Source organism: Rhopilema esculentum, chromosome 6, assembly GCF_057945365.1.
Source record: "Rhopilema esculentum isolate cy_ngs chromosome 6, ASM5794536v1, whole genome shotgun sequence".
NCBI classification, from domain to species: Eukaryota; Metazoa; Cnidaria; class Scyphozoa; order Rhizostomeae; family Rhizostomatidae; genus Rhopilema; species Rhopilema esculentum.
In genome coordinates this window covers 7,147,926-7,167,211 of record NC_142820.1, presented here as the reverse complement: position 1 = coordinate 7,167,211, position 19,286 = coordinate 7,147,926, and the positions used below count along the sequence as shown (strand labels likewise).

The following is a 19,286-nucleotide window of genomic DNA, read 5'->3' as shown; positions in this document are numbered from 1 at the left end:
TGCTACTAGCCCCAATACTACGGTCATTTGGTCTGTGCTTGATTGCATCCAAGTGTTGCACAATAGCTTTTCAAAATGATTACGGTGACCCAGGACAGTGGACAAGACCGGTGATACACATCAAAATAAATAACACAAAATTTCTTATTTTTGTCAATTTATTAGTTTCCAGTGCTTTGGTTAAAAAACAAACGAAAAATTACAAAGAATAGGCGTGCGATTTAACATACTCCTCAGTGTGGGGAGGCGTGTACCAGCATGTACGAATGTGATCGAACGCTTTTCCCGGGAAGGCCTGACATTGCTTTTTAGGAATCAGTTACCCTTGGGTTTTCCAAGCGATAGAGACAGCCCACGTGGCACTGCCTTGTGACCAGGTGTCACCAATTAGGGCGTTATCAGACAGTGCCAATAACGAGCTTGATAACTGTTAATTACAAAAATGCTTCTGAATAGCTTTAAAGAAAATGTATTGTGTAAGTTGTTCACGGGTGAAAAGAAAATATAGTTCCGAGTACACTCGTTTCGATATCTTCTGTTGTTGAGGATGTTGTAAAGCTATCCTTACACAATAGGGGTATGCTAAGGATAGATGAATGAGAATGATCCCATCGGATAAAAAGTTTTGCAACCAAGTGTCAAATCGTTCCCACAAACCTGAAAATTAGTTTGATCTGGTTACTATAAAACAATTTGTGAAAATGTAATTGCTCTGAATTTTAACTGCAAGTGCTATCTGGAAAAGTATATGGAAACTGGAGCATTTGAGAAGTTTGCAGTTTGGAAAAGGGTAGATTTTTAATCCAATGCATGTTTGATTCTACTTACCTGCTTATTTTCAATCGATTGGAGGGTAGTAGAGTTGGATCTGAGTTTCTGAAAAAGTAAAAATTGAGATCCATAAAAGGATACCATAAAAGCTGCAGTTTTCAGGAATTTAAACATTTTGTTCAGGACATGGCATTGCATGGCTATCATTTATAACACTTCTTCACTAGCCCTTTACTTTTTTTGTCTTAAACATAAACAAAAAGAAAGATTTGAATTGCATTACTGAAAAGTTATTTGCAGAAATATAAAATGATGAGCCTGAATTATTTTGTAAGTAAATGTGAGAAAGGGTAAAACAATAAAGGAATACCCATTCAAAACTTGATTAAACTTACAGCAGAGGCAGAGGCATAGAGGCCTGGCCAAATAAAATCCATGGAAATATATATACTTGACTTAGAAAATGTGAAGACGGATTTTCTGATCCAAGAAAACAGGATGAAATCTTATCAATGAAAGTAACAAACCATCATTCTTTTCTGTTCCTTGAGATCAGTCTTGCTAGCACTTTTGATTATTGGAACATGCTTTAAAAACAATCAAAATTGAATATTTTAAATGCAATTTCAAAGTTTGAAGACTCCTTTCATGCAACACCGAGGTTAACATGTTGTAACATGTTGCTTTGATGGAACGTTTTTAAAAGCTGATAAAATTCATGGATACAAATTTCAATGAATTTAGATCTAGTTAAATGCTCTAATTGGTACTTCCTACTAGATTTTCTCAATTACAAATGTACCACAAAAAATATCAATTGTGTGAACAGTGTGCTGATGGAATATTGTGCTTTAATGTAAATATAACAAAATCTTTAATGTTTATAAGTCTAGGACTAGATATTTACAAGTGAGCATGTTTGGGGAATGAAAAAAAATGGTTTCTTGATGTCTTGAAGGCAAAATTCAAAGCTCAATTTACCCCTGAAAGGCATTATATAATTCTGGAGGTAAAAGAGGGGCCTTAAAAAGGGATAGATAGGTAGGGACTTATTAGAAAGGTAGGGGCTTATTCAGAAAGTTGAAGAAAAACATATCACCTTTGGAGTATATCTCCACAATCTTAAGACCTTGCTTAAAACATGGATTGTAATGTCCCAGCCAAACTTTCAATTTTTTAACTGAATTCCTTAGAAAATATGCAGGAAAGCTCAAAAAGTTGGTTTGTCTTTTAAAGATGGTGATTAAAGATGTGGCTTATTAAACGTTTTTTTGAACAGGGAGGGAGGCTTTAAAGAGTGGAGGCTAAATAGATAAAGTGTAATATGCTTTTTTGCCTCTTTGTTAAAAACTTGAAAACAAAATAAAACATACATAAAATTGACTGTTTTCTGGAAAAGCATTTTCATTTGTATTAGTCTTGTCAACCAAAACTGGCTCAAAACAGGTAGTTCTTCGTCTTTTTCCAGGTGTCATCACAATAGAGCTACAAAGAAAATGTGCAGTTTAACTAAAACAATATTATAAGTACAAAAAATATTCAAAAGTTAAAATACATCTAGGTCAAGAAAACAGTTCTTGATGAATTCAGAAAGCAAGAGGCAAATGTTTTATTATAAAGAATGTTGGCTCTAAAGTTAAAGGCAGTATGTCCCCTCTTTGATTGGCTAGATCTAACTTTAAAGGCTCACCTTTAGAGTTAGATAATGTTGGATCCTTTTAGCATCCAACATTAGTTATTGTAGGTGAATCCTAAAAAATGCCTATCTTTAGATCTTTCAAACTGACTTGGATGTTTGATACCAAAATAAAATTCACTGCAATTCTAGCAGGGAGAGTACAATATGGTGGTTCTTCATTCTGATAGGTTATTTGTGCATTAAGCAGATGATACATTATACCCGGTGTGACCTTTACAGCCTGGTTCACACCAGTGAGAATACGATATTCTCACTGAGTGAGATAAAATTTTCCAGTGAAACTATTTTTAAACCGGAAATCGTTCTAGTTAGAACACAGAATTCACATTGAGTTAGCTCACTCAGTGAGAAAAATGACTCAGATTTTATGAAATGGATAGTAGTTCTGACGACGATTTCGAAGTTGCTGCCTTTGCTCTTGTTTTAGTTCAAAGATCTCGTGGATCTCGTTTACGTAAACAGAATGGAAGATTTGGGTCCGGGATATTTTAGTGTTTGAAAGCAGCATGACCAGTTCCATATGGTACTGTAAGAAATGCGCTTAGAGGACAAATGTCGCATTTACTTGTTTTCCCATAGCTGTTATCTCACTGATGCAGGATTGAAACCTCTTGGAAATTTATAGGAAGGGTAGTGACGTAACATTGTTTGAAAACGAGGAGAAAAATTCAATTGTCCAGAATGATGCAGTGGGAACGATGATGATTCAGAGGTCATAAAATGTGTTTGCGCCACGGAGATTAGGGTTCTTCTTTGTCTGTGAGAAGGTCAGTGAGATAAATATCAAAACTTTTTGATATTATTCTCACTGACTATCTCACTGAAAATGCTCCAGTGAGAGAAAATTCATGCGCTCACACCAGTGAGATAACAGTTAATTTCACTCAAAAGTCAGTGAGAATATCGTTATCTCACTGGTGTGAACCAGGCTTACATGGATTCCACCCTGGTTGTCAGTTTCATCATGGTTAATTTGTAATTACTTTATAAAATCTAGTTTGCTTTGCTTGAGAGGATCAAGGACTGTGTTTTGAATTATTGTTTAAATAGATTTTCTTGTTTTTGTTTTTTTGGGTAGATTAATTCAAAGAGCTTTTATACTGAATGTAGACATGTAGGTTTTTAGATTTAATTAATATTTGGAAATTTGTTTGTAAGTTTAGATGGATGAGATTGAAATGAAATTATTAACTTTTCTTAATTATTAAAAATTATTAAAAAATTGTGATTACTTTTCTCCATGACTTTCAAAGATTGGGGGTTAAGCTTTTTGTTGAAGACCAAACTCTAGCATAGAATAAACACAGATTCAACCTATTGGTCTATTGTAGATTTTTTTTAATAGTACCTTGCCCTTAATCCAAAAAATAATCCTGAAAGAACATCAAGGTGTAACTGGTTATTCAAGACATTTTTTAAACATAGCATTTCTTGAGATACTGCTGTAAAGAATAGTTCTGCCGATTAATAAACTCTGAAGACAGCGTCAGGCTAAAAGCTTTGGAAAATTTCAAAATGTCTGCTTTCTCAATTTCAAAGCCATTTTAATTAACACGGGCTAACCAATCTTTGTGTTGTTTAACCTTTGAATAATTTCACTTTTGATCTAAAAATTCTTAACAACCACCCACCAGATACAATTAAATGTACACATTAAAATGATTTGTTTAACTTTTAATTTGTCAAAAATCAAACGTTAACAATTGTATAATAAGTTAACTTTATAGATAATCCAATAGAAAAGCCTGGTTTAGACATTGGAATCAACGGGGTCTTCAAGAGGCGTTGCTATCCCTGCTTTATCTTCAAGTTTATGAAGATGACACGCGCCACGGTCACAGTGCAGCTGTGACATAACGGGTAATCTAATTAGGAACTTTTGAATCATTGCAGGTAAACACAGCGACTTGCTAAGAAAAACTAACATAAAAGACAAAAGTTTGACAGCCTTACCTACATGAAACGACGGGTGATAGAGTTCGACATGAATCGCGTTCGTCAAAATGACTAGTAGTCTTTCCACCTGGGAGGCCATCAAATCCGCTTTGCACGTTGATTGTCTGTCGTAGTCTTCGCTTTGCACGTTTAAATCCAAAAATTGGAGGCATCTTTGTAATATAATAAACCTTGAAGTTATTCCCAACGTGATAACAACTGACCAATATTATGATTTCCTTCGAAACAACAGGCTGGTGTAACAATGTGATCTAAATCCATCAATACAAAAAAATACTTCTCAAAGTCCGATTTTTAATTTCTAACCTCTCTATGTTTCATAAATACTCCAGAATTTTTATGTAAGAGCCGTTTGATGCAAGAAAACCATTTACCAAAGGAGGCGCCATTTACAGCGGAGAAGCGAAAGAATGCAAATTCAAATCTGCCTCATTCTCGTGGTTAGCGGTTCCATTGGCCAATCAACCAGCTAGATTTTTCCTGCGCAGAGGCCATAAATTCTCCCATCCTCGCAGCAGGGTTGCCAACTGGCCTACTTGGAGGCCAAAATTGAGAACTCTGGCCTTTTTTAGGAATGTTTGGCTACGAAATTTTACCTTTGGCCTCCTGCCTCATTTTGGCTATTTTTGGCCTCCTAAAGGAATGTTGGAAAATGAGATTGAAACCCCATAAAATCATAAAATGGATAATCATAATATGTCTATGAACCAGGCAGACACTTGAGGTGGCATTGATTTAATCCAAATGGGTCAGATTGATTCAATTCCAAATGGATCAGTGTCTGAATTTCTCATGTAACGACGTGAAGTCATTGCTATAGCTTATTTTTTCAATATTTGATTGACTTGCTTTTTGAGTATTTCCTTTGATAACTGGGCCTACGATGAAAGGGGGGCCGAGTGGCCATGCCCCCTAACTTTCCTCCAAAACAATAGAGCTTTTTTCAAAATTTCATGTCATGTCTGTTAAAGTTTCCCTTAGCTCCCTCTCCTCCCCTTTTTCAACCTGAGTAGGTGCTCGTAGATAATTCATTTTAATAGAATTTTCAAACAATTTTTGGTGGTACAAAACTTTAAACGTTTTCGATCTATGTTCTAACGTTTTAAACTCTGAAGAGTTCTTGACTAGAAGCTTCAGTATGACTCAAGTGCTTGCTTTTTACAAACCCATTTTGAAATAGAATTGGCAATTTTTCACTAATCAATAACACACATAATCGCAGAGATTGATCTACCGATTTGTAAAAAGTTACAATAAATAGTGAATGGTCTTTTATTTCTCAAGTTTCTAATCTATGTCGACCAAGTGGCAAGGTAGATATTACAGTGCAAGGAAGTACAAGAAGTCTTAGGAAGCGCAATATGTCTGGCTAACAGAGTCTGCTGATGGAAAGTGCAACGGACATACTGCAAACTAAGCTTGTTTTTTATTCCACCTGTGCTATGACGTCATTGTGTTATGAGTAAATTCGGCCTATTTTGACGTGATTTGGCCTATTTTCATAAACGGTTTGGCTACTTAGTACCCATACCACCTGGCAACCCTGCCTCGCAGTTCTATCACCCCAGTTCCATGATAAAGTGCAAGAGAAAATGTGCTCAGATTTGGACATTACAGAATTGGAATTAGAGCATTCTACGGATGTCGTAATGAAAAATGTAGCACTGGCAGATTTACTTATGCACCTCAACATCAATAAAAATGTAAATTAAAATTTTTTGCAAGCATTGGCTAGGGTGCTACGTGAAAAGCGGCAGTCGTGTGACACTTCAAAGACAAATCAGTATACAGTAGAAACTCGCATAAAAGAACCTAAATTCTTTTCTGGCAGCCTGAATAATTTCTTGATTAACAGGCTGCTATTCTAAATTCCAGTCTAAATACAACTTCCATGCGGAGTTGTATTGATTTTGCCATACAAAACTTGTACCTTAACCTCATGTGCATTGTAATATCAGGAAAAACAAACAGAGAAGGGAAAAGTCAGCGTTATTGCAAAAGGGTGAGCAAAGACGCAGAAATTGTTATTTATAATACGAACCAAGAGAAGAAGATAAACAGCCAAGATCAAAAACTAAATATTTTTTTGATCAAGGACTGACTGACTATTTACTATAATTCTTCTTTAACGTTAAGCTCTTGCTTTGATCTGCTGTTTGAATTTGACATTCTCAGAAAATTTTTCAAGATGGTTAATTTTTACAGCACCCCAAACACACAAAAATAACAACACCAAAAATTAGATTCACAATACCACAGACGGCAACAAACCCCACCCCCTAATCCGGAAGGTCATCTATACCACTGGTAAAATTTCAAAAGGCCAATTGATAACCAGAAATTTTTTAAGAAACGACATGATATCCTAGATTTATCGCTTCTTGATTGTTGAAATGATTTGCTCTTTATTGTCACATTGATTGCTTGCATTTTCATTGAAGTCTTAAACTAGAAAATTTCTTTATGTTATTTAGCTTTGATATACTGGAATAAAGTTTTGAATGCCTTTTCTGATAATGGAATAGAATTCCTCTTTGGCTCCCACTTCCGCCATCCAATCGTTTCATATACGAAGGATTCCCAAGAAAAACTTCCCTAGCAGAATCAGGCTGCCTGGCAAATTCAGGAAAATGCTTAGGGGAGGGCTCGGTATGAATCTTGCCCGAATGATATTTCTTTATTGAGATAGAACCGCCCGAATGGCGTCTGAAATGTGACAAATATTGCCTGATTAGGGGAATGCAGCCCCACTCCTGTGCCTATAGCTGGAAGCAGGGTGTGGTGCTTTAAAAAGAACAAGAAGACGATCTAAAATATATTAAATATATATCAAAGAGTATTTTTGTCACTTTTTTTTAAAAAATCCATAGCAAGAAGATAGTAGCAAAAACGAGGAGAAGCCCCCTAGCTATGCAAGTAGCATACAACGATAGAATGGCAAGAATATATCAAAACTTAGCTTATTCAACATTGATAGATTAACACTGCACAATTAACCATGATAGTAATAAATTCAAACAAGAAGATGACATTTAAAACAAGAAGGTAAAACGCCTGAAATATCGTCCATGAAAACAAATCAGTATAAATTTATGTTCTACGATTTCATATAAATTTAGTCCTCAATAGCCAATGACAACTTCCTAGTTGATAGTAAGTGATGTTGGTGGCTTGTTTTTAACTTGGTATACAATACTACCCGGTTTTCTTCTATTTGCCGTCGAACCAGAGTAGAGCTGTCGGCGTTCTGTTTGGAGTTTTGCATTATAGAACGGCACTGAGTCAGGGTTTTCCATAAGCAACTCCATCTGAAGCCTGTCAAATTTCTCCTGCTCGTCCTCCACAATTCTGACCGACTTGAGTCCTTTCTTTGAGTCTTCAGACTTTGAATCATCAAGTTTATCTGAATTTTCGTCGACCGGCACAAAGCATTCCGTATACCAAGCCTCGAATTCTGACAGCAGCCTCTGGCGACACTGCTTTACCAGATTATCGCAATACACTAGATCCGATCGAATGTTTTGCAATGTTTCGAATTTCATTCTGCATTCAAGTTTCAGATCAGAAATTTTCTTTAGAAGTAAAAATTCATCTTCTTCGATAATCAGCTCATCTTCATTTTCCACCTGATCTTCTATTTCACGTTCTCTTCTTTTGGCTTCAAGATTCGCTTTGCATTTTTCCAATTCAGCCTTCATTGTATTCAATTCTGCAATTAACTCTTTAGCTTCCATCTTTTTGCTTTTAACAATTTCTACAAAAGAAATTGAAAGCATTACCTTGTGCTTGACCATCGAAGCCAAAATTAGGTTAATAGATATACCTTCACATATCATATATTCCTAAATAACCATTCTTTTCAAGATCACTACGAAACCACAACGAAAACCTAACATTAAAACAAACATTATGAGACGTATCTGTTATTTACAATCATACTGGGATAACAAAAAATCCTGTCCACAATCACATTTGGGAGGCCGCGACTTTTGGAAGCATAGACGTAGACTTGCATTTTTTCAGGTGGGGCTCAAAAAATTAATGACGATTCCTAATGGCAGCTGCTGGAGTCACAGGATAGAAAATGGATTAGCTAAGGGCTTAAATGTGATTTTTTCGTGCATTTTTCATTATCGAGGAAGAAGAAACACACATGAGATGATGGAAAGTGTATTTTCTAAATCATAATCAGTTTCTTTAGGTTGAGATCATCAGTTCTATTTAGGCACCCAAAATGTTTATGCGGGGAACCAATAATATAACAATCTAATCTAAAAATTGGTGAAGCACTTCCTTATCTTCCAGGGGAGGCTCAGCCCCCCCCCCCTCGGTTTTCCTCAGGAGGGGCTGAAGCCCCAGAGCCCCCCCTAAGTTTACGCCTATGTTTGGAAGGACAAATCATGGTAACCTGTCACCAAGACAATTAGGCAAAAAGGGCATTTCGAGAATAAAAATTCGACCTAAATGCGGCACTTCCTCATTCTGAAAAGGCACCTACAAAAACTTTGCACTTACTTTTATTTTCGCTTAGATAAAATGAACATTGTCAAGAGCGACTTTTTTTAATTGTGAAAATGAACTTATAAGGCGTACGATTAAAAAATTAAAATTGCTTTTAAAGTCCTTAAAAGACTTAAGAATGAACATCTTTATTCACCTTTGTTCTCCAAAAAAACGATGTTGAGCTCTTTCCCCCTTTCATTTCTAAACTGTTCGAAAGACTCTGATTTTGGAGGAGGAGTTCTGGGTCTTGTTGGTGATGCCATCTGCTGACGTGTACCCGCAACATTTCCTGTGGAAGAGGGTTTGTCTTGGCTATCTGTGGTCTGCTTTATATTTTCTGATGGCGATGGACTCCTCTTAGTGTCAGCACCACTACTGTCTGGCTTGCCTTTGCGACTCTTTGCCTGAAAATCCAAAATATTCGCTATTACATATGTATACATACATCAAAGACACGTCTGAAAAACACCAAACCAATTTTGAAAAGTTCACCAAGTTCTAAAACAACCGTTCTTTACCATCAGTTGCCAGATATTTTCTAGTGATTTTGAGGAAGAGAACAAAACTAAAGGTATCTTTGAAAATCAACTCTGGCCTAAAATAGCTTGGATCACTACAATTCTCAAGTTCAAAACTGACTACAACCAGGTTCTAACTTGCTCTCCAAGAAATCAATGCTGAATATTAATTCTACTTCTACACTACTCCCTTGCAAAGTGTTGATTGGATCTTAAAAAATCGTTATAAGTTAAATACCATGCAACATCAAAACTTAGCAATATATTGACGGGGCAAAATGATACAAGAAGGCTAACTGTGAAGAATTTGTGAAGAAATGTATTTTGGAATTCTTGGCTTTGATGCTATCGTGTCTTTCTTTCGTGTGAGTCCCCGTGAGTCAGGCATCATATTGTACAATGAAAAAGAGAGAATGACAAATTCTTAGTTACTGAATCTTATAAGTAACAGTCATTTGTAAATTATCTGCAACATCTATCTGTCATTCGAAAACTTCTTTTCTACAAAGGAAAGTTCGCTTGCAACAATGCATCATAACAATAAACCAATTGGTTATAATTAAGCAATTTTTAATTTTTCTCACCTTCTTGACATTGCTGCCTGCAGGTGTATTTGCTGCCTTTGCACTGCTTGGGGCAACACCTACTCCAAAGTTTTGACCATCCGTTTCACCAACAAACTCGACATCAATGTTCTGCATAATCGATGCTGGTTCAGGGTTACCCTGAACAACTGAAAGAGAAAAGCAGTCATTTAGGTGTTGGATACGAGATTTTGTTGTCAGCGAATACGTGAAGATAGAAAACATAAAAAATGAGACAAAGAAAAGCTGTTCTGATGTTTAGCCATTCAGCCTATATAACCTATACAACACTTGAAAATATATAAAATTATCTATAACTAAGTTAGCTTGGTGTAAACCAACTTATCATAAATCGATAGTTAGCATCACACACAGCATGCATTACATGAACATCATACAGTTAAGGCCTGGCCAAACGAATAAAACATCCGTAAAACATTAGCAAACATTTTTTCATCAACATCGTTGGACGATGTTTTATGACCTTGCCAAACGAATCAAATAAATGTTTAACATCTGTTATTATCAAGAGCTGCCGCACAATTTCATACAGTTAGTGCGTTGCATTTGCGCTTGCGTGAGTAAAACAAAATATTTTAGGGGTGGCCAAACGAACGCATTAGATCAAACGTGACAACAAAAGAGATGTTTTATGAAATATTGGATGGAAATCAAATTTTGCAAAACATTATAAAACATCGTAAAACATGGTGGTCAAATTAATAAAACATGTTTTATGCAACAATGTTTGATGATGTTTTATTCGTTTGACCAGGGCTTTAGACCTAGGTTCCAAAGTACTTTATATGGTTTAGGGCTGTCATACGATTCAACAAAGCTGTCACAGGGTGATTTTCTTTGATACTCCTAAGTTTGCGTTTATGAAAGCTTATCTTTTCTTCACTTTTGAAAAAAGCAAGAATGAACCCCTGTATTATACAATTTCGACAAACATCAACTAAGAGGAAAGAGGCAAAGTATTAACTGCACATGTACCACGGCTTAACTTGGAAGTTTTGCTTACGATTCCTTAAAATGTCATTTCTAGATGATTGTTCAAACATGATACAATGGAATTGATTAAAATGTTGGACCAAAGCTAAGCAAATAAGTTATTTCTACCTTCAGCGTTTTATGGTCATTCAAGTTTTTCCATGAGAACTAATTTATTTCCGTATATAGACGGGATTACAATCGACTTACTTTTTGAAGACTCGTGTTGCATGTTATTCTTCATTTTCCCCAACGCTGCTTTCCCTTCTTCGGCTTGTCGCACTAGAGTCTTGAATTGCTCAAACACCTGTTTGACTTGACGCACGTTAATGATCTCGATTTCGTCAATTTCACCGTCAACAAATTTTCTGACTTGTCCTTTGATCTCTTGCATTTGAGTTTCAGACAGGGGTTCGTAGGTAATTTGTCGTCTGTTAGTGAGAGTGTCATACATGGAGAGCTCTTTCCGTAAATCGCTGATTTCCCTTTCGAGTGATTTACATACCTTTATTGGATCGTATATCAAATTTATGGCAGGCACGTTCGGTATGCGCATCACTCTATTTCCAAAACGCAATGTTGACAGCTGAAAGAAACAAACAACAACTTTTAATTTGTCAGAAAAAATATACTAACCGATTGTCAGATGGTGTTTTATCAAAAGCTTTGTTATATATCTCAAAAGACACAAGGAATATAGTTCGAAGTAAAATAATTATTAGGAAAAAAACTTAACTCCATCTCGCCGAATAGCATTTTCCTTGTCGATAAACTTTTTAAACATGGTTCAAACAGCCCTTAAAACGAGCCCAATGATTGCGCGCTTCGCAAGATTACGAGTGTTGATGCGGGTCTCAACAACGAGAAATTGCCTTCTGCGTTGTCGTTTTTTTTTTCAAAATTTTATAACTTTAGTTTATTGAACATTCTTTAACTTTAAAACTAAATTCTGTAAAACAATAAAAAAATAAGCTTACATGCTGCTATAATTTAAAAACCAATAAAAGTACAAATTTTTCATTACTTTTGAGAATTTTAATTTATATATATATATATAGAAAGTTAAGAGGTGCATGTTATCAAAGTTCTGCTTGCAAATCATGCTACTTTTGGCAAGCCAAAAAAGTCATTTACAGCGTAGCAAAACCTTGAAATGTGTCAGTCACCTCGGATTGTGGCTGTCCCCTTGCCCTGGCAAAATGAAGCTATTTTCTTATCGATTTGCCCTTTCTATTAGCGCTTCCCCCTTGCTTTATTGCTTCTCTGAAATGCAGTCAGTTGAAACAATGAAAAGCAGGCCTGTGTAGATGAATGTTCTAACTTTGCTTATCAAATTATAAGATACATTTGTCGTCTGTTGATATGATAATGTGCTGTTATATTCGTAAAAACGTTCAATTTCTTTGCATTTGTTTTAAGCTAATTTGGTTATGCCTATTTTTTATCAAAACTACAGAAGTATCCTTGTACCAATGACAAAAACGATTAGAATAGAAATTGGAGAGAAATTTGAGAAGATAAGGGAAGTGTTTTCCATCAGCTTCAGACTACAATTTTGAATTATCAAAAGTCAATAGATTACCATAAAATTGAATTGAAATTGATAATACATACTGTTTCTTCAAGCTGTCCTTGCTCTCCCCAGATATTTCCAATCATGACAGTCTGGCATTTACCCCCTAATGAGTCTTTCAAAACATGAGTAAGCTTGCTTTGTCTGAAAGGTATATGATCCCTTCCTTCATCAGCTAAAGCAATGACTGCTTGCTCTAAAAATGTCAATGATTTGTTGATATAGAGTGCTTCTTCCTGAGCTTTTCCTTCACATTGTGTTTTGCCAATTCTCTCAGAGCCAGCAAGGTCAACTAAGTTCAAACGAGAAAGCACATAGCTTGCACCAGAGATTGATCTGGAGTGTGACTCAATGAAAACTGAGAAGATACAATGTGACCTTGATGAATATCTGTTGAGCTTGTGATGGCTGATGAATCTATTGCTTTCTCCCTGTTATAAAATAATTTTATTTTCAGTTCCTAACCTGCTTTATTCTCTTTATTCAATTCTTCAGTAAATTTTAGTTGGCAATATTAGCGCTCATGTTTTCTAAAAAATCTCTAATACCTGTAAAAGAGCAGAGATCAATATTGCTCACTCTCCCCCTTACCCACACAAACATGATTATGATAAAAAATATATAGAAAAGTTTTCAAAAATTTTTGAAAAGATATATATAGTTAATTTCAAGAAATTTGTATACAAAAATGAAATTAGATGAATAAATACCTCAAATAACAAGCTTAGTGCTTCTTCTTCACTTTTTGCAGAACGAAATGTCAGCCCTTTTACGTATGTAGATCCATTATTATCTTCTGTGACTGACAACTGCTCAAGATACCTACTATTTGGTTCCAACAGGTCATAGATCTTATCTCTGTATATTTGCATATAAGAAACCTTTATGCTAATGTCATGGTCTTGCCTATTATCAATCTCTCTATAAAGCTGTGTAAGTGCTCTTGGGATGATTCCTCTGTACTTGAAATCACCTGTTCCAGTCATAGTGAATGTTTTACCAGCACCAGTTTCTCCATAAGCAAATAATGTACTGTTGTAACCATCTAAGGCCCTTGTAACCAGTTCTGATGCACAAGTTTTGTATGTTGTTTCTTGGCATGTATTGTGAAGAATGCCATCAAAACTGTTAAGAAAAATTAACAATAAAAGATTCAGCATTATCAGAAACTATGTGGCATTATCAGTGCATCCTTAGAGCATTCTTTTTTCTCAAGGGTTATTACTTTCTAGACTGTTCTTAGATAAAGTTAAAAACACCAATTTTTGAATTTTTAGGTCAAGTCTTCCTAATGACCAGGGTGGAAATAATTTAACTTAGGCCTGAGACACCTGGTGTGCACTTTGATGGGTGCGTGGGATTGTCCCATATATTGATTTGCGCTAGCATTAAGATTTGAGGTTTACATTTAATCCACCCTGGCCAAGTGATCAGAGCGGATCTAGACGTTTGCACCATTTGCACATGTGACAGTGAACTTTTAAAATAATATTAGGAATCTTTCTCAAAAACATCAACTCTCTCTAAGTTTAGCGCTTATTGGCAAATTTCCCATTTGTGTTTTGCATTTGCTTGGGGATTATTATTCAGTTAGCAGCAGGAGTTAGCAGCAGCTAGGAACAGTAGAATGTTAATGACATTTTAGGGCTAAACATGTATAGACAGTCAATCATAATTTTTCGTATCAGTAAAATAGTTGGGCAAAAGCTACCAGCGAGAGTCTTTAAGGACGACTTTTTTTCTTCCTTTGTTGTTTCCAGAAAGTTATACTATTACTTTGCTGTTTCCAGAAATTTGCCAATTATAATGTTCATATCCATTGCTTATGACCATCTATCTGACCGTAGCCTGTGTGTGATGAGTGTGATCGTGTTGTTGTCTTTGTTTTGTTGTTTGAAAGAAAGACGAGAAAATTTTTTTTGCTGAGTTTAACGATCTACACTACTCAGGCGCATCGGAACCGGGGGGCTGGGGCCTCCCCAATCATTGTCAAACTGTAAGTATGTTTTCTTTATAACAGTGTTACTGAATGAGAAGGAAAACAATGGGCAGTCCCCCGCCCCTCAATATGAATTTCGCTCCGATGGCACTGCTACTGATTTCTTTATTTCAAGCCTCTAGCCTGTAGATTACCTTACATTTTTTGGTCAGGGTAACAATATGAAATTTGAGAAAGAACAAAAGAACTCACGAGAATTTCCAGTCAAGAACTTGGTTGTTGATGTATCCCCGTCGCTCATCTTTCTTACAGTGGATTGCTATCGATTTTTTATCCGGGTGTAGTTCTATATTTTGATAAGCGAAATCCGCAGTTGGTCTTATCCTAACGTACACTTTCACGCGACTGTCCGACTCCATTTCTAGCTCCTTTTCCCACGACTTGAAGTGGTATCCAAGTTAGAGATCAACAGTTGCCACTAGCAACATTCATGACTGTTCACTTGGCAGCCACCTCGCTTTCACAATTCCTCCGCAGTTCAGTTTGCGTTTGTGCGCCATTAAGTGACTATAAAATGGCTGTATAGTTTGCGTTTGCAAAATTGATTCTGCAGAAAGACGACTATTCTGAAATGTCTAATTTTTTTTACTTCGTTATAGTTGGATCTCAAGATAATCCTATATTTGAAGACGAGTTTGGATACAACAAAGGAGGCTCTGACTCTCAGTACAGGGTAATTATAAATACTAGCTTCCTCCCATCGCTGGTATACCTACCGGTAGGATAGATGTTCATTGGATGCACAAATTTCCAAAAAATAGGCTCCATATTCGTGGTTTAGTGTTGCATTTTAGAAATCAGATCTGATAAAGGCATTGCCTGAACAATGTTTTGTAAAGATAAGAAAACAGAATAAAGCTGTTTTCTAAATTTAACATTCCCTAAACTTCTCAGAAATGTCACAACAATGCCTGCCTACGTAGCTACCAAAATCATAATAAAAGCCTAGGAAATATTTTTTTATATTTTCCATTCCTTTCTCAATAACTTCTGCCTCCACTTTCAACCAAAAAGATAAACCAACATTGTACCAAGAAGGAGAGTGAGGTGGGTTAACTGGCCCTCAAAAACTGATGTTAATGATAAAAGACTTAACATATATTGTAGGGCTCTGAGAACTTCATGCACTGATTCAAATCTTAATTTTCTATAAAATGTTTTTGTATTCCTTTATTTTCTATTCAAAACTTTTAAAAGAGACAATTTAACACAAAGCCAGGTTTCAGAAAATGAAAGTTTCTGAAAAAGACTGTTCACATGCTTTTGTATCAATTTTTTATTTTTTTAAGCTGTTAGCTAATGTTTTCAAACAATCCCTTTGAAGAGTGCTTTTCTTATTTTACTGTACTTTTTCAAAGGGTAGAGATGACCATGGACATTTAAATCAGTTTATTGTTCATGCTGCTTTGGACATGGTTGATGAAGTTATGTGGACCATGAACTCAATGTAAGACGGTTTGGATAATGAATATAGTGTATTTTTCTTATATTTGGGTTTTATTGTATGGTTTCATGAATTTTTTAAATATTATTTCAGGCCATACTAGGTGTTCAATGGTGTGGAACTTGCAGGTGTGCAATGAGTCCCATTCCATGACATATCAAGGGGTGCAATTGGGTGCTATTTGTATTTTAGTATGACAAAGTACTTATAAACATTTATTCAAAGAAGAAAATTTGAAATTTTTAACCAGTTTTAAACTACTTGTTGCTTTTAAATTACTGCAAATGGAATATAAAAATTTTGCTAGAGAATAAAAAGAATGACAGAAAAATAGAGGTTTTTGAAGACCCATTGGATCAATGTGGACAAAAAACGAAGCCATGTTTACGGTCAAAACCACAAAAGCAGACATTGTGGAGCAAAACTTATAGCCTTGATAAAGGTTACGATAAACCTAACTTCTTAGGGGAAACAAGGCGGGTGCGAAAGTGTGCACATATGATCTCACATCTTTCCGAGGATGGCCTGCTGGTTTAAAATATGATAGAAATCTGAAAAACTGGCACTCTGACTAAAAGGTGACAATGCACATTTGGTGAAATAAAATGATTTGCATAAAAGCTGGTCTAGCATCTGGGAAAATGATGAAATGCCCAACCCAATATTTGATTGCTAGAAAATAGAAATATTGCCACAAGTACTCTTCTTGTATTTTAACATGCTCTGTGTTGTCACTTTATTTTTTGTGTACTTTTTTCAGTTTACCTTATATATCCTTATGATTATGATTGATTTCTCGTTGCTGTCAGGTATTTGAAGTGTGTTGATAAATTCAATGAGTCACTAGTCTCTGCATTTGTTACGGCTGGAGGTAAACTGCTTTTTCCATTTATCTCTAATTCTTTAAAGTTTTTCGAACCTTACTACCACACCAAATATGAGCCATTTCCAATTTTATATTTGCAATATTGGCTTAGGAGCTAGGAGGATTCTTGTGGAATTGAAATAAGAGGTTAACAAATTGAAATAGAAAAAAAACTTAACTGTGGCATTCTCTTGAAATGAAAAAAAATTACTAAAGCAATTACAAGATTTTGTATCTAAAGAGCCTGTTTGATTTGTTTTGTTTGTATGTTTTGAATAGGAAAATGAATAATTTACATTGTGTCTTATCTAAAATTTCTTGGCTGACCCTTGAAAATTAATAGCTGGAATCTCTGCTGTAGAAAGTAGCAATGGTCAGAAATTGTTTTGAGACCCTATGAGAATGCCAAAAGATTCTATATGAAAGGGTTTGTTGTGTTAAGAGAAAGTTGGGTTTGTACAATTTGGCTCAGCAAAGGATGACAGGATGACTTTTGTGTTTTAGAGATCAGCTGTTTATCTTGTATGCAACTAACTAACTATCAGTTGTTGGAAAGAGCCTTCCCATGAAATCGTTTCTTGTCCAAAATGAACTTCCTGAAAACTCCCTTAATATCAAGTACCCATTTCTATTAAAAAATTCAAATAAAAGTATCTTTCTCAACCTTCTTTGTTTTTCAAGGTGCACGCTTCATGATGCTGCATAATGTTAAAAATGAAGATGGAATAAAAAACTTTTTTCAGGATGTCTATGAAGCTTATATAAAGGTTTGTAGGTTTGTTTATTTTTCACTGATCAAGTAAATTGAAGAAAGGTTGCCCAATCCAAATAAATTATTGACAGCTAAATTTCTTCTAAAGAGAAACAAGGTAGACTGCAAGGTCTGTTTATTATCTCTGTCAGTCAGTCATGCAATTCCTACCAAATTGACTTTGAACAATCTTGTGTTGTGTTTGAACAATCTTGTGTTGTGTTTTTCTATTTCTAATCTCTTTTCCCTTCTTGAAAGCTTCTTTTTCCAATCCATTCTTTAGCAGTGTTGATAGTCTAGCTAGAGAGATATCAAGTCACAGAGAGAAACATACTTTCTAATATTTGTCTCTGCTTTCAAGCAAGAAAGCATTGTTGCAGGGAATTTTCTAGCAAACCAACAAAGGGGAGAGGGAATAACTGAATTTGCTTTGAAAAGTGACCTAAGTGTTCCAAGACTTTTGGCAGAGACTGTAGATTAGTCAATGAGCAAAGTGAGTTATGTATTTTCATGCATCTTTTGCCGATTGAAAAATTTTTGATGAAATATTTTCCATAATCTTCGTATAACATTATATCACTTAACTGTATTTAATACCGACTTATTTTATCCATCTTTTCAGCTCCTGATGAATCCATTCTATTATCACAATACGGAAATAAAATCTCCAGTGTTTCAGAAAAAGGTCCAAAATGCTGCTCGAAAGTACTTATCAGTTTAAACCAAACCATCTTTTGAAGAAGAAATGGAACATTTCAACAAACTAAACAAAATAAAAATTTTGTGTATAATATTCTATTAGAATTTCATAAAATTGAATTTGAAATGGTAGTTTCTTAAAGTCCCTTTTTGTTCTTACTGAAGAGAACTGTTGAATATTTAAGATTTATTGCTATTTAGATAACAGCAGATAGGTCTTAAATAAGTAGCCATTTTCATAAGCTGTCTACGCCTGGCGCAGGCTTTTCTCAAAAGTTCTATTGTTTTCCGAAACAGTTTCAGTCTAAGCCACCATTTAGGGATCCAAAATTTTGTTGTAATATTTGATTTTGATATGTTGTAAATGTTTTGATAGAAAAGGTGACAATAATGCACTGTTGAAGGAGCCATAGCTCTAAAAATATGTAGAACTTGACTTCGTGCACCGTGGATCCATTTTTCGTAAGTCAAATTTGTCATCTGCCCTTTTCATTGAGACGTATCAGGCCTTGCTCTAAGCAAAATGGAGGTGCTCCATAAAAAGAGCCCCTTAGAAACTCTTCGCACCTCTAAAAAATTTCCTTGAGAGCATCCTTCAAGAGCTTTGGAAGATCGAGAGCTTCATATCGAGAGCTTCGGAAGAGTGTCAAATAGGAAATTCAACGGCGATACACAAAAGCACCATAATATGAAATAACAAAACATGCAGCAAACACCAAGTTAATATAAATATAGAAATATAATAAAACAAAGTCTCGAAATTGATCAGATTTTTCTAGATATGTAAGTTGCCATCACTCGTAAGCTTCTATTACTGTCAGTATCACTATTGTTATGTTCAGCTTCACGTATTGTTTCATCAAAATATATGGCTTTAAGTCGAACTTTAAACTTTGTTTCCTTTTTATGCTTAGAACATCTACTGCTCGCG

General features: G+C 35.3%; 3 protein-coding genes across 3 annotated transcripts in view; 1 reads left to right on the top strand and 2 right to left on the bottom strand.

Annotated features, from left to right (window-relative positions):
- Window positions 1-4,863, bottom strand: part of LOC135686353 (rho guanine nucleotide exchange factor 3) — a 38,493-nt gene extending 33,630 nt beyond the window's left edge. Inside the window, exons 1-4 of the mRNA XM_065202566.2 lie at window positions 4,424-4,863; window positions 2,145-2,256; window positions 1,299-1,358; window positions 829-876 (exon numbers count right to left, since the gene is read on the bottom strand). Coding sequence (XP_065058638.1) covers window positions 829-876; window positions 1,299-1,358; window positions 2,145-2,256; window positions 4,424-4,578 — 375 coding nt within the window. The 5' untranslated portion in view covers window positions 4,579-4,863. The remainder of the gene's footprint in view (window positions 1-828; window positions 877-1,298; window positions 1,359-2,144; window positions 2,257-4,423) is intronic.
- Window positions 4,864-6,068: 1,205 nt separating this feature from the next.
- LOC135686350 (kinesin-like protein KIF9) lies at window positions 6,069-15,033 on the bottom strand. Its single transcript, XM_065202563.2, has 7 exons — window positions 14,789-15,033; window positions 13,308-13,722; window positions 12,639-13,028; window positions 11,235-11,610; window positions 10,032-10,180; window positions 9,084-9,333; window positions 6,069-8,180 (listed from the first exon to the last, which is right to left on the bottom strand). The coding sequence occupies exons 1-7, from the start codon at window positions 14,953-14,955 to the stop codon at window positions 7,570-7,572; spliced, it is 2,358 nt and encodes a 785-aa protein (XP_065058635.2). The 5' UTR covers window positions 14,956-15,033; the 3' UTR covers window positions 6,069-7,569.
- Window positions 15,034-15,074: 41 nt separating this feature from the next.
- Window positions 15,075-19,246, top strand: LOC135686357 (trafficking protein particle complex subunit 2). The gene is made up of 5 exons (XM_065202572.2): window positions 15,075-15,269; window positions 15,955-16,043; window positions 16,850-16,911; window positions 17,587-17,672; window positions 18,279-19,246. The coding sequence occupies exons 1-5, from the start codon at window positions 15,168-15,170 to the stop codon at window positions 18,375-18,377; spliced, it is 438 nt and encodes a 145-aa protein (XP_065058644.1). The 5' UTR covers window positions 15,075-15,167; the 3' UTR covers window positions 18,378-19,246.
- The last annotated feature ends 40 nt before the right edge of the window (window positions 19,247-19,286 follow it).

Excerpts from the sequence above, each read along its gene's own strand:
- LOC135686350 (XM_065202563.2), bottom strand. The coding sequence starts at position 14,955 with ATGGAGTCGGACAGTCGCGTGAAAGTGTACGTTAGGATAAGACCAACT. Across the intron at positions 13,723-14,788 it reads GTTCTTGACTGGAAATTCTC|TTTTGATGGCATTCTTCACA; the intron begins GTGAGTTCTTTT and ends TTTTCTTAACAG. Across the intron at positions 9,334-10,031 it reads CAGGCAGCAATGTCAAGAAG|GCAAAGAGTCGCAAAGGCAA; the intron begins GTGAGAAAAATT and ends TTGGATTTTCAG.
- LOC135686357 (XM_065202572.2), top strand. The coding sequence starts at position 15,168 with ATGTCTAATTTTTTTTACTTCGTTATAGTTGGATCTCAAGATAATCCT. Across the intron at positions 15,270-15,954 it reads GCTCTGACTCTCAGTACAGG|GGTAGAGATGACCATGGACA; the intron begins GTAATTATAAAT and ends ACTTTTTCAAAG. Across the intron at positions 16,912-17,586 it reads TGCATTTGTTACGGCTGGAG|GTGCACGCTTCATGATGCTG; the intron begins GTAAACTGCTTT and ends TTGTTTTTCAAG.